The 14,932-nt window shown below is 34.5% G+C and overlaps 1 protein-coding gene across 1 annotated transcript; it reads left to right on the top strand.

Annotated features, from left to right (window-relative positions):
* The first annotated feature begins 7,144 nt into the window (after window positions 1–7,144).
* On the top strand, window positions 7,145–13,680 carry LOC111049940 (transcription factor Adf-1-like). The gene is made up of 3 exons (XM_039431833.1): window positions 7,145–7,206; window positions 8,556–8,848; window positions 12,367–13,680. The coding sequence occupies exons 1-3, from the start codon at window positions 7,145–7,147 to the stop codon at window positions 12,972–12,974; spliced, it is 963 nt and encodes a 320-aa protein (XP_039287767.1). The 3' UTR covers window positions 12,975–13,680.
* Window positions 13,681–14,932: the final 1,252 nt, after the last annotated feature.

The raw sequence follows: 14,932 nt of genomic DNA, 5'->3' as shown, positions 1-14,932 counted from the left end.
GAGACCGGTTCTAATGAGTAATTAACATTTTCAAGCTGGTATACAGTTGGGGCAAAATCAATATCTCAGGCCACATCTGAGCACTTTTCTCTCAACAATTAAAAATGCTTTCACGTACAAGGGCAACAGAAAACCTTGCCTCAGGTATTTATACTAATAATTATAGGGGTCAAAGAGCACTGGGTCATCTCAAAAACTTGCAACCAAATAGAAAAACCAGACGTAGATTTGATTCTTTTCATTAATAACTGAACCGGTTCATCAATAGGGTTAACGACAATAATTTCAATTCAGGTTCATCTCCTGGATTTCTCTGTAGTTTCCAATGAGAATTGATTTATGTTACATTGCGTTTATTTATTTGAAAATATACATATTTGAGGGCACCAGGTGTAAGTAATTTAAGTGAGTTGATTTTATGTTACATGACTTTATCTATTTAGAAATATATATATTTGAGAGGACCAGGAACTAGTGTAAGTATTTTCAATTGATAGACACAAGTTAACCAATGAGAGAAATGCAATTCAATTGCCATGACTACTGCCAGTTGAACAGTTGAGCGAGACATAATTTCACCCATCACAAGCTAACAAACGGGAAAGAAGTGATTTTGATGTCACGGCAATGATTTATCATATTGATTGCGATAGCAATGTCATATCAAGGCAATGAAATTAGAATAGGACAGAATCTAATAAATCACAAGCTTGCTAATGAGAGAGTAGAGATCCTTGTTACAGCGAGAGGTTAGTGAGAAACATGTCAACCAAACGCAAGCTGAACTACTGATAAGGAAGCGGCCATTTTGTTGTTACGGCGACAACCAATAGAAGTTGAGTAGGAAAGAAACCTATCACAAGCTAGCCAATGAGAGGGCAGCGATTCAGTTGTCACACCGACAGCCAGTGGGAGGTGAGTAGAAGAGAATTCAACTAGGCACAGTATAAGCAATGAGAAAGTATAATTCAAATAAGAGTGAATTCAAACCGGCAATATTTTATTTTGGAGACGAACAATAGAAATCGAGTAAATTGAGTATATATACGATTGACCAAAATAATAATTAACGTTCAGTAGGTCTATATGTTTTCGAACTCTATTTACGTGGGAAATACAGTAAGATTAAACCCATAGTAATTAGACATTTTGCGAACATTTATTAGTCCAAGTAGGAGATACTAGAAGCTCTTATTATGCTTGTGAAAACTAGGATTAATCACTATTGAATTCATATTTTTTATTAAATTTGTATGTTAATTGTATTGTGTCGATTTTTGCTATAATATTATGACTAATAAAATTGTTTTTGTATTCGAGTGTTTAATAATTTGACCTATGAAAACCTGACCCAAAGGAAATCAACTATTCAATCATATAAAAGTCAATGTGAGATGAGAATCCAATTATACGAATCAGAGAGAACCATTTCGTAGTCATGATAACAGCTAATGGAAGTTGAGTATCTAACAGGAAATATTCAACCAATCACAACTAACCAATAAGAGAGCAGCGATTCTGTTGTCATAACAACCAATGGAAGTTGAGTAAAATTTAACCAATTACAAGCTACCTGAAGTCCTGATTTGACTAGGCTATTTACTAGCACGATATAAATATGGCATAAATGAAAGCTAAAAAAAAAACTTAAGACTGCTTTTGGGAACAATTTGAAATAGGACAGTAACTAATTTACTACTAAAATTTTCCTATATTCAGATATGAAAAAAATTCTGAATCCATTTCCCATGGATTTGTGCTATTTAGATGGCAGAGAAGGGCCAGTTCCATTACGACAAATTGCTGCGAAATTTGCGAATCTGTACCTACAACAGACTTGTGGTAGAAAAAATAGAGCCCAAGTAACATAAATCCAACCACCTACAACCAAATCTGACCTTGACACAAAAATGAACACCCAACATTATATAGCACTGACCTAAATATGAATGGAAACACCTACTGTTGAATGAACCTCCTACTACAGTAATACCTAATTGAATAAGATTGGTTACATGCAAATACGGCGAACAATAATCCACTCAGTTATATGTGTCATTATATTCCAAAAATGTATCCCACGTATTTATAGAAACACCAGCAACTATATTTGTACTATATATTTCACTTTCTCTATAAGGACTCACGTTCCAATGAGTAATTAAATATTTCAAATGTTGCAAATCAACAAAAGTCTATATTTGACCGAGCGGAGTGAGGTCTAAGATTCAAGTCGACGGTTTTGCATTTCTCTTTATGTTTTTATGTTCCGCATTTACAGCGAAACGCAGCAATAGATTTTCATGAAATTTGACAGGTATGTTCCTTTTTGAATTTCGCGTCGACGTATACATACGTTTTTTTGAAATTTTGCATTATACAAAAGGAAAAGGAGTCTGCTTTGAACGCCAATATTACTGTAAAAATCAGACTTTAGAATATTATTGATCATAAATCAGTGTAGTTATTAGGCTACCCGTTCAAAAACATCGAACATCTTGAAAATGTATCTTTCCATCAACGTTGTAGACAGTTGCAGCCAGACCTGATAACAGCGCTCACACTCACATTCCGGGACGACACGTCACGGTACGATAGGACAGAAAGCTGTATGCTTATTTAGGATTTTTTCTAGACATTTTAAATTGATAAATTATTTATTAATTTTTGTGAAAACATAACAACAGGTCAATGTAACTTACTGAGCGCGAGGTCTACTGTTCACAGAACTACTAGTTTAAAGTGAAAAATAAAACAAAATAATGTATTCAGTAAGCATTAATAGTGTTGATAAAGTAAGCAATCATTCCAATCACTTCTATAATCCAAAATCAATTACATCAATATTCAAGTTTATTCCTCATATATTTCATACTTTCCTCGCTAATATGACAAATCCAATTTACGATCATGCAAAATTCACTAGCGTAGGTTTCGCGCTAACCCACTAACATTGAACACCATTTAGATAGAGATTTAAATTTATGATACTATATCGTTTAGGCTGTGACTTGAATTATGATAAAGTAGCTGCATTTAAGAAACGTAAATATCGGTTGTTGGATCTCAGCCATACCGTGTGGGTTTAACGTGACCTTGTCTCGCATCATAATTAATATTGCAAGTCAGTTTGTCGAACTGGGTTACGTAGTTATACAGTGATATAACAGTTAAGGCAGGCCTAATTTGATACATGCAATTTCAAATAATAGCATTGAATAAACAATCTAGTATAGAAGTTTTTTTTCTGATAATAGTAATAAAGCATTCAAATAAGATGATTTTGTAGAATCTTAGATGAATCAATGAAAAGAAATAAAAATAAAAATCTCAAATTCAAATTCATTTATTTGCCATAAAATAATACAGATTGATAAAATAAATATTCTAACTTACAAAATGGCAAAGAAAACTTGTGCGCCGGCAGTGAGTTCGAACAACTAGGTACAGCAAACATGTCAATAGAAAGAAAAAGAGCTTATTCAAACCACTAGAATAACTAAAATTATGGAAACCAGGTCACATCTCAATACTTACAAACGATAAGACAAAGTAACAAAATCAAAATCACAAGCAAGTGACAAACTCAAAAAGACCAATTCAAGGAAGCCATGACAATAATATTTTTTAAAATTTATAACATAAGAATGAAACACTACATAATGGATATAGATAATTTAAAATAAACATTTATCCTAATCCAATCCAGTATAAGATTCATTATGGATTTTGTAATTCTATTAATAATGAAATCAGTTGGGACTTTATTGATAAACACTGATATTCAAACTGACGTCTACATACACTTAAGCTGGTAAAGTGAATATCAAATTGTAATGGATTGGAGGGACGCAAATTATATGGATTATTCCTTAAGTTGAATGTATCACTATTCTTATTAATGAATAATATGATTCTTTTAACATATGTAAGTCTACTAGGGTACAATCTTGGCCTGTATAATGCAGCTCTGATAAGGTGTTTCTGTAATGTGAATAATTTGTTCATATGGATATCATAAGCAGCCCCCCATATCTCAATTCCATATTGGAAAAGTGATTGCGCATAAGCATAATAAATATTTTTCATTATTACCATATCAGCTATTTGATTTAGTTTATAAAACTTAAATATGAGTAGCTTTTTTTAAAATTGTATACTCAATAAATTAATTGTGAGTAAACAATTTCCCTAACGGAAAAAGTCAATGAATCAATCGATTTAAAGAATACAATATTCAAGATGATACAGTAAAATCCGATATATTATCGACTTGATGAATGGAAAAACGTTTTTAAAAAGTGAATCCATTGGGGAATTGTTAATCGATTTCTTCCAAATAGTCAATTATGGTCAGATTCCACAATGTCAGCATCTAATGGGGAGAATCCATTTTTGAAAATCGTTGTTGGAGAGAAATTGTCGGGCAGAAACTTTTTTGGACAATGTTCTAACTCACAATAATTTTGATTGAACAATTTACCCAAACCAGAGAAAAGCTATAAATTATTAATCTTTACAAGAATTTTTTATTCTATGCTCACTCAAACTAAATTCATAATTTTGATTGAACAATTCACACAACTAAATTCAAATTTATTTTGATTCAACAATTTACTCAATATAATTTGTAATTTGTATTTTTTGTTAAACAATTTACAAGTGAAGGCCAAACAATCAATTCAACATTTTCACAGCAAAGATTAACCAAATAAACACCTTTACACCAAGATCTACACCGTTATTAGGTTCCAGGTAATTGAAACATAATTTCAGAGCTTGTGTTAACGTTAACTCAGTACACGATCTAAGATAATAAACCGACGAACATTAATAACTCAACTTGAGAAAGAAGTAAAATGAAACGTGTGTTGCTGAAAAGTGGTCACTAAATGATGAAAAGATTGCAACTTGTACATGCGATTTTCGTCACGAACCATAATTAGATGCCTGTTCCAGTCGATGGGATACAAACTATTTTTAAAAAGTTTGCTTACATAATTTGCAGATCCATGTCGGCCTGTTACCATAAGTTATGGACAGCTACATAAACATGGTGACCTATGTATGGTTGGATGTTTATGGGTGAATGTTTATGGCTGTTCCAAGATGGTTACCACGTGCAGATTGTATAATTTTATTTGTTACTTGATTATTCAATCATATTATTAGTTTTTTATTCATTTTATTGAATAATCGTGCTTGTTTTCCATTCATTTATAGAATAATCTAGTTTAATTTTCATTCCTAACATGTTGACATATTTTTCAATTCCTAATAATAATTTATTTATTTTTGCATGAAATAAAAGAAGTCAATAAATGGGCATAAACTACAGCTACATTTATAGAAAAGAAAACGTAGGTCTATATAGGAAGGTTTCTATCAGAGAAATTGTAGAGAATATGGAGCCCAGAGTTAGTTTGTGATAAAACTAAGCTAAAATGATGAAAGCTAGAGCTGAGCTAGAAGAGTTGAAAGATAGGAGTACAGACAGTTAACTGTTGAAGATAAACTCGAATCATGCAAATCAGGGTAAAAAATCTGGTGTGGCGCACTCACACAACTTTCCTTGCCGTTATGAAAATTGATCACTGACGCTAGTGTTCCCGCGCTTCTCAAGTCTACTATTCAAATATTTGAGCCAGCTGGTGACAGGGCAATAACGCTGGAGACACACATGAGGTCTGCTATCTCTTCATAGTGAATGATTTAATAGAATCAACAATAATTTGCAATTGAATAATCACATTTTCTCGAATTTGAAGCTTATTTTCAATTTTAGGTGAAAATGTTACTGAACATTAATTGTAGAGATTTTCATGCTCAATCTACCCCACTTGATTTTTTTTGTTTCAATTGTATATGAAGCCTGATAATTGGGAATCTATCTGCATTGATGGGGCGGAGCTCCTGAAATTTTTACAGATATGGGACTTGTGGCAGTTGATAGAGCTTATCGATGAATATTTTAGATATGAATTTGATCAAAATCGTTGGAGCCGTTTCCGAGAAAATCACGAAAAACCCTGTTTTTGACAACATTTTCGCCATTTTAGCCGCCATCTTGAATTGCATTTGATCGAAATTGTTCGTGTCGGATCCTTATAGTGAAAGGACCTTAAGTTCCAAATTTCAAGTCATTCCGTTAATTGGGAGATGAGATATCGTGTACACAGACGCACATACACTCATACACACACACACACACACACACACACACACACACACACACACACATACAGACCAATACCCAAAAACCAGTTTTTTGGACTCAGGGGACCTTGAAACGTATAGAAATTTAGAAATTGGGGTACCTTAATTTTTTTCGGAAAGCAATACTTTCCTTACCTATGGTAATAGGGCAAGGAAAGTAAAATTAGCCAAAGCAGACCGATACAGCATCATTTGATCAGTCACTGTTTTTGCAATACATAGTTTAAAACCAGATTTCAAATATTTGTGAACATTGCAACTAGCACCTAGGGTTGAAATTAGTCAAAGCATACCCAAATAGCATCATTTGATAAATCATTATTTCCAAATATAGTTTCAAACCAAATATTCAACATTTGTTAACATTTTCTGCTACTTGCAACTACCCTGGTACATACATGGGTTTCTCATTTCATAGTTGAGTAGGTTAATCGAAAATTACATTTATTCATATTTGCAGTAAATGTTATATTGTATTCAGTATACTATTCATTTCGTTTGATAGCTTGTTTGTATTTTAAATGAAATAAAAATTTATTTGATATTATTATCATTATTATTGACTCAACAGATCTTCCTACGTTTACAGCTCTACTCTACCTTGCAACTCCAAACAAAACCAATATCGTAAAATACATCACTCTCGTTAATTTCCGTTACAACATACTGCGCAATAATCCGGACCGTTCAGCTAGGCACGGCACGGCCGGCAGGGACAGGACAGGACGTCACGGACATTTCACAAAATCAATACTCTACATCCATCTCTCCCTCCCTCCTACTCACAGCTCTTCCGACCTCTAAAAAGGGAAGGGAGATGTCGGAAGAGAAAGAAATATGAGAAAAGAAAGACAGTGAAAGAGGGGAGTGGAAGAAAGAAAGAGAGATAGAATGATAAAGAGAGAATGAGGAAGAGAGAAGAATTGGGATGATCGGAAAACTAGAGCACCCGTCATCACAAAATGGTAATAAAAAGATGCCAATGAAAAGGTGAGTGATAGAACTTTTTGTGTAGTAGAGAAGTTGATATTGTGATAATTATTTATATTGAATGAAAAAGACTAAGAAATTGTCAAAAACCACAGATTTATTGATACTTAGAAAGACCGGTAAAGAACTCAGAGATTCTCAGTTTATCAGAGATTGACAATGGTGTAATAACCAAAACCGGTCTAAGAAGATTGAAATAGGAGAAGGACAACAAGTGAACAAATGAAAGAGAAAGAAGTAACAATACGAATAAAATTTAATAGAAAGAACCATAGAAATAAGAGGATATGATAAGGATAGCAAGCTTGTAATGTAATGATTAATGTTATAATGAAACACTGATATTGTTACATGCTATTTGTACAGATTGTGTAAATAAAGAATTTGAATTTAATTTGAATTTGAAGAACAGCGAAAGTAGAACCTCCGGTGAGCGATAAGATATAATTATTATGTTTTGATAATTGAATAAAATGCAATTACTACCATTAATTGGAAGGAAATAATTTCAAAAGCCAGAATTTTCAGCTGACAATACATAGTATACTATACTACTATTGAAACTACAAATTTGGTTCCACGACGTTTTGTAAAGAACACGTTTCGCTTGGGAAGAAAGAATCATAGAAAGACGAATAAGAGTGACAGCAACAGAGTAAACATAATAGAATAACGGGGAGGGTAACAAGAAGAATAGCCCCCTAGTATGCTCAAAGTGAAATTCATTTCAACCAGTCAGCATTCGTCATTTACAATACCAACACTTTTTACATCCAACCTATAATGACAGGTTGTGTTGAATCTAACTGTTGACTGAAAAGGGTGACCAAGTCAGAATTATTGAAAAGGGAAGAAATGGATGCTATTCATGAGGAGAACTGACAATTTGAAGTGAACTTGTAAGCTGACTGAAAAGGGTGACGAAGTCAGAATTGTTGAAAGGGGAAAAATGGATGCTATTCATGAGGAGAGCTGACAATTTGAGATGAACCTGTAAGCTGACTGAAAAGGGTGGACTAGCCAGAATTGTTGAAAAGGGAAGAATGGATGCTATCAATGAGAAACACTGACAGATTAAAGTGAAAGCTGTAGTTAGTTTGACATCAGATTGTCAGCTTTCCTAATCAACAACACCATCGCTCCCCATGCAATTAATGCTGACAGTTTGCAGTGAACCTATCTGCTGACTGAAAATGGTGGACTAGTCAGAATTGTTACAACGGGAAGAATAAATTTTATCAATGAAAAGCCCTGACAGTTTAAACAGAACCTGACTAAGGGTGACCGAGTCAGCATTTGTTGGACGGGGCGCATTGATGCTATTCACGCATTGTGCTGACAGTTTGCAGTGAACACGCCCGACCGACCAGGGTGAACGACCGAGCCGGATGCTACAGGCGGCCATTCGGCACGGCACGGCTAGGCACGGCCAGGCCAGGCCGGGACGGCACATCCGCCATTTTGCTGCTCTGTTCAGTTCAGTCAGTGCGACGCTTGCCTCCGTGCATCATGGACATTCCTGCACTGATAGCACAGGTGCAAAACTTCCCCGAGCTGTACGATGCCAACCATCACGACTACTTCAACAACGCCCGCCGCGAGGTGGTCTGGGAACAAATCGGCGCTGCCATCAAACAACCTAGTAAGCCACATTCACTACAAACCATCAGCATCATTTACCTCCTAACCAACAACAACCCATTGGACAACACACAAAAATTGCCATCCCAACATTCTAGCTAGACATTACACAACATCACACAAAAAATCATCAATTAATAAATTATGACTAACAGACATTAGTGTAGCGATCAAACAACTTGGTAAGCCACATTTACTTCAAACTATCAGCTTCATATACCTCTTCACTTACAACAAGCCATTGGACAACACACAAAAATTGCCACTCCAACATTCTACCTAGACATTAGACAACAGCACTCATCAATTAATTATGACTAACCGTAGCCATCAAATTACCTAATAAGCCTCATTTATTAGGCCTAACAACCCCATAGACATTGGACAACACACAAAAATTGCCACTCCAATATTCTACCTACACATAAGACAACAGCACACAAATATTCATAAATTAATTATGACTAACAGATATTACTGTAGCCATCAAACAACTTGGTAAGCCACATTTACTTCAAACCATCAGTATCATTTACCTTCTCACCTACAGCAACCCATTGGACAATACACAAAAATTGCCACTCCAATATTCTACCTACACATAAGTCAACAGCACACAAATATTCATAAATTAATTATGACTAACAGACATTACTGTAGCGATCAAACAACTTGGTAAGCCACATTTACTTCAAACTAACAGCTTCATTTACCTCTTCACTTACAACAACCCATTGGACAACACACAAAAATTGCCACTCAACACTCTACCTAGACATTAGACAACAGCAAACAAATATTCATAAATTAATTATGACTAACAGATATTACTGTATAGCCATCAAACAACTTGGTAAGCCACATTTACTTCAAACTAACAGCTTCATTTACCTCTTCACTTACAACAACCCATTGGACAACACACAAAAATTGCCACTCCAACACTCTACCTAGACATTAGAAACAGCAAACAAATATTCATAAATTAATTATTATGACTAACAGATATTACTGTATAGCCATCAAACAACTTGGTAAGCCACATTTACTTCAAACTAACAGCTTCATTTACCTCTTCACTTACAACAACCCATTGGACAACACACAAAAATTGCCACTCCAACACTCTACCTAGACATTAGACAACAGCAAACAAATATTCATAAATTAATTATGACTAACAGATATTACTGTATAGCCATCACACAACTTGGTAAGACACATTTACTTCAAACTATCAGCTTCATTTACCTCTTCACCTACAACAACCCAATAGACATTGAACAACACAAAAAAAGCACAAAAAATTATCACTCCAACATTCTACCTAGACATCACACAACCGACCAAAACAGCACACACAAAAATTCATCAATTATGACTAACAGGCATTAAAGTGGAGTAAAGTGAGATCTACTTTAAACTGTCATAGTAGTGGTAGAGTAGAGTGAGAAGCGGTGGTGGGGGAAGGGAAGTGGTAGAGTACGATTATCCCACGATGCTATCCCACACTACTCTACTATAAACTAATACTCTACCATCAGCGTTTTCATTGGGAGAGTTAGTACATGCCCAGGGAACTCTACCACTAAGGGCCGTTTGAAAGCTTAAACTGAATTCAATCAGCTGGTGGCTTAAACTCAAAATGTAACAAATTATAACATTTTATTCTGATTTTAGTTTCAGATTAAAGATTTGTGTTGAAATTGAAGTGAACATAACCTACATAATATTTGGACGATTTGTGACAAAATCAGGAAATTGGAGAAGTTTTGGGCAATAGCCTGTTTTTTTCTTTTCCGACTATTGTATTGTTCGCTCTATCTAATAAATAAATAAATAACGAGACTTGATATGGATTTAATCCAGTTTAAAATGAAATTTAGTTTAAACTGTCACTGTTTAAACGACCCTAACTCTACTAATGAAAACCAGGCTTTAGTATGCCATTTTGTAAGCAAATATTATGACTCTAGGTTATGTTTTGATTAGGATTTGATAGTTGCAGTGGAAATTATGCAGAAATAGGTTCACACCCTTCTAATACAGAATATTATAAGGTAGACTACTTTTTGCCGGCCGGCTTGAAAAAGTAGAGTTTGAGTAGGGTTTGCTTTTGGTTGAAAAGTGACGGTTGATGCGCAGTTGCCAAGTTGAGCGGCAACACTGCGTTCCCCTACTGTTATCAGTACCTGAGCAATTTGTTTGTCTCTTTGTCTAGCACACTACGCTACATAGCTACTGCTAGCATAACTTATCACACTCATTCCTAGTTCAATACTTATATAACTTAGTTTTAAACTTATTAATTATTATTATTAGATTCGAATGCAAGCAGACACCTGATTACTAGGTACTCATTAACATAAGGAATACTTCAATTAGACTGGTTACATTTCTAGTCAAAGATGAAAATATGCAAAAAATGTACTGCATTCATGCTATCTTCATTCTCTATTCATGTAAAATCCGGTATCAATATTTTATCGCGAATGAAATGAAGCCATAAACTTCTTTCTGGACTTGTATGTGAATCAAAATTCGAGAGAGGAACAGTTTTGGGCAGTACCTGTTGGCCTCCCCAAATTATTTAAATTAATAATTGTGCATCTCGAATGAATAAATGAATATTATGAATTGGGCTAAACACACTCTTGTATGTGTCGGGGAAATTACCAGCTCTATATTGATATTACATCTATTACAAGCACATATAATATACAATTTCCCCAACCATTTTAATTAATAATTGTGTATCTTAAATGAATTATGAATTGAGCTAAACACACTCTTGTATGTATCGGGAAAATTCACAACTCTATATTACATCTATATACACAGTGTAGTATACCCCAACACAAATAATCTATAGTGGGGTGTATTTATTCATTGGATTATCTTGAAATGAAACTTCATTTCAATTCAATTTAATTTCAATTTCAGTTATTGCCAATTAGAATATTCAAAACATATTACAAACTCTTTATAATATGAAATATCATTAAAAATATAATTGAATAAACATAATATACTCATACATATACTTGAATAAAATTGTATTAATCATTGTTTAAATTCTATCAATTATTATAGTATTCTAATTTGTATTATAATTGTTTTTGATGAATAAACTTTGATTTGATTGATTGATTGATCTATTACAAGCACAAATAATATATTATTATTTACTGTCTCTCTCTCTCTCACTCTCTCTCTCTCTCTCTCGCCAGTAAATATTGTAACATACATGAATAAGGAAATCTAATCTCTCTCTCTCTCTCTCTCTCTCTCTCTCTCTCTCTCCATAAATATTGTAACATATAGAATAAGGAAATCTAATCTCGTCTCCTCTACTCTCTCTCATCCTCTCTCTCTCTCTCTCTCATCTCTTCTCCTCTCTCCCTCTTCTCTCTCTCTCTCTCTCTCTCTGTACTGTAGTTCAATGTGTGTACATCTTCTTGTAATGTCAATCCAGTTTTGATGACAGACACCTTGATTTGTTTAATTGTACGATTTCAGGCACCGACTGCAAAGAACGCTGGGCCAAGGTACGCGACAACCACCGCAAGGCGTTGAAGCGACGCCGCAGCCGATGCCGCATGCCGGGCGCAACCAACTCCAAACCACCGCGCTACTTCCAGGAGCTAGCCTTCCTGGCCAGCCACCTGCTGGACGACACCCCTCCCGCACCCGCGTCCGGGTCGGACGACTCCGAAGACAAGCAGCACGACATCGAGGCCGCAATGGAGATCATCAACGGCAACGACAACGACGAGACTCAGTCACGCAGCGACACCAACATTCCCACCTTCAACCTGTGGGATTTGGCGTTGTCCCAGACTGACGCTCCCCCAGCCAAACGCACCCGGCTTGAGCTACGCGACGAGGTCGTCACCAACGTTCTGGAGGACTACCTAGCCAGGAAGAGTAGTGACGTACCAACCGAGGACTCACTGACGACGTTTTTTGTGTCGATGGCCAAAACTGTACATACTTTTCCGATAGCTGATCAGATCGAGATGAAGCGTAAGGTCTTCCAGCTGATTTCCGATAGGGAAATGGAGGTAGCTTTGAGAAGAGGCAAAGATACTAAAAAGCCCAAGCGAGAGGAAAACATTGGACAGTGAATGTGGATAGTGAGAGAGTGAGACAAATGACTGATAGTGAAAAGCAGTATTCCAATAGGGAGATAGGACAGCTTTGAGAAGTACAGTAGCAAAGATACTGAAACATCTAAGGGAGAAGAAGCATTAGACAGTGCTGAATATTGTATGTGGCTAGTGAAAACCTTTTTTTAAAATATAATGACTTGAATAGTGGGTGAAAATGATCTGGAGCGAATGTATGATCAATTAACTCAAATTTCAAATAGACTTGAAAGTGGTACAATAAATTTTCAATACTGGGGTAACCGAACAAAGAGCAAACATGTTCAAATGAAAAATAGATAAATCTAGTACAGGAGATAATACCTATATCAACTGATTGTTAGTTATTATCAATGGATGAATAGATCTGAAATAGTGAACAGTAGTCTGGAATGAATGAAAAATGTGTAATGTGTTTAATCTATATCTGTATCGTGTTAGTATATTTTTCTCGTATCTGTACTGTAGTAAACTTAGGCGTATTTTTGTATTACTTGATGATTACTAGTAATAACTGTTACAAATGATTACCAACTAACGTTACTGCTATACCACTTTTAATTTTCGATGAAAATATACCACGTCGTGTTTAGAAGGACAATACTTTATGCATAGTTGAAGTTAACCTAATGTTATTTCCACTTTTAGAACGTAGACCAATTTCAATAAATTTATGTATGAATGAACATGTAATTTATTCAGTTTTTTTAACACAATCTCCTCAATAGACATGATCCAGAAGCAGAAACATTTACTCTTTAGGACATTCCAATATAGATGTTCACAAGTAAAATAATATATAAATCTCAGTTCCCTTTAAATTATTTTGTCTGAACATTTTGGACATTAAAGCCGTTTACAAGTCATTTTTTGACATGTTCTGACAAAATAATTTAATAGGGTACTGAAATTTATATTTTTATTTATATTAAAAGTAGCCCTAAAGAAAAAAGACAATGTTCGCAAAGGCATATTGTAGTGTTGAATTTAACCCTCATTTAAAATCCAGCCTATCGAATAGTAAATTTATTTTTTTAAATTATATTTCTATATTTTTAAAAGACGATCTGATAACGTTAAATAGTGCTCTAAAAGTATAGCACTATATGCTTTGTCGAATGATAGACAAGGATAGTGTAATGGGGTATTTAAAATTGGAATATATTGGGGTTATATTATGTATGGTATTGTGATGGTATTATAAGGTTGTGAGAACAACCCTAGACATTATGGTAACATTTATAATAGGGGAATCGCTTGGCTTGCGAGAGGTTAATTGATCTAACTCTATAACTCATGAGAAAGGAACTATATTTTAAAATAATAAACAAAACAGTTATATTTTGGAGAACTAAGTAATCGATTTAATCAAATTGTAACTCAAAATTAAACTGGAACTTAAATAAAAATAATATTGAGAAAACCTTTTAAACAAACAATAGAATAATTACAGGATTTGCCTTCAATAAAAAAAGATAATATATAATAATAAAAGTGATAATATAGCTCACTGAACTCACTGACCAGGAAAATGGTTGTCTCGGAAAAGAAGGGTAGAGCCGGGCCCGATTATCTGCAGTAGATAGCTCCAGGTCCCGTCCTCGTAACCGACTGACTAGAGCCTCTCATTTTTTCCATAATTTTACTTGTCATGATTTTCACCGTCGTCAACAATTATCTATTCATTGTGAAAATTCATGACAAATAATAAAAATTATGTAGTTCTATTACATCCCCGGGTCCCCCTAAACTTCGGCCCGAAGTTATCGAAAAAACGGCATCTCTCTAAGTTAATTTTTACACATTTCAATATATTTCAAAAATTAAAGTCAAAATTACCGCAAGCTAAAATTATTATTATTATTCACAATATTATTCTAATTGGATATTTATATGTAACATAACTTTCAATGAATACCTTAAATCTATGTGAGTGC

The sequence above is a fragment of the Nilaparvata lugens genome, chromosome 7 (assembly GCF_014356525.2).
Source record: "Nilaparvata lugens isolate BPH chromosome 7, ASM1435652v1, whole genome shotgun sequence".
NCBI classification, from domain to species: domain Eukaryota; kingdom Metazoa; phylum Arthropoda; class Insecta; order Hemiptera; family Delphacidae; genus Nilaparvata; species Nilaparvata lugens.
Note: the sequence above shows the minus strand (reverse complement) of the source record. Positions and strands in the feature narration are given on the sequence as shown.

Bases quoted from the DNA above. Each gene is read 5' to 3' on its own strand.
- LOC111049940 (XM_039431833.1), top strand. From the start codon at position 7,145: ATGATCGGAAAACTAGAGCACCCGTCATCACAAAATGGTAATAAAAAG. The intron at 7,207-8,555 runs GTGAGTGATAGA...GACAGTTTGCAG, and splicing joins AAAAAGATGCCAATGAAAAG to TGAACACGCCCGACCGACCA. The intron at 8,849-12,366 runs GTAAGCCACATT...GTACGATTTCAG, and splicing joins CGCTGCCATCAAACAACCTA to GCACCGACTGCAAAGAACGC.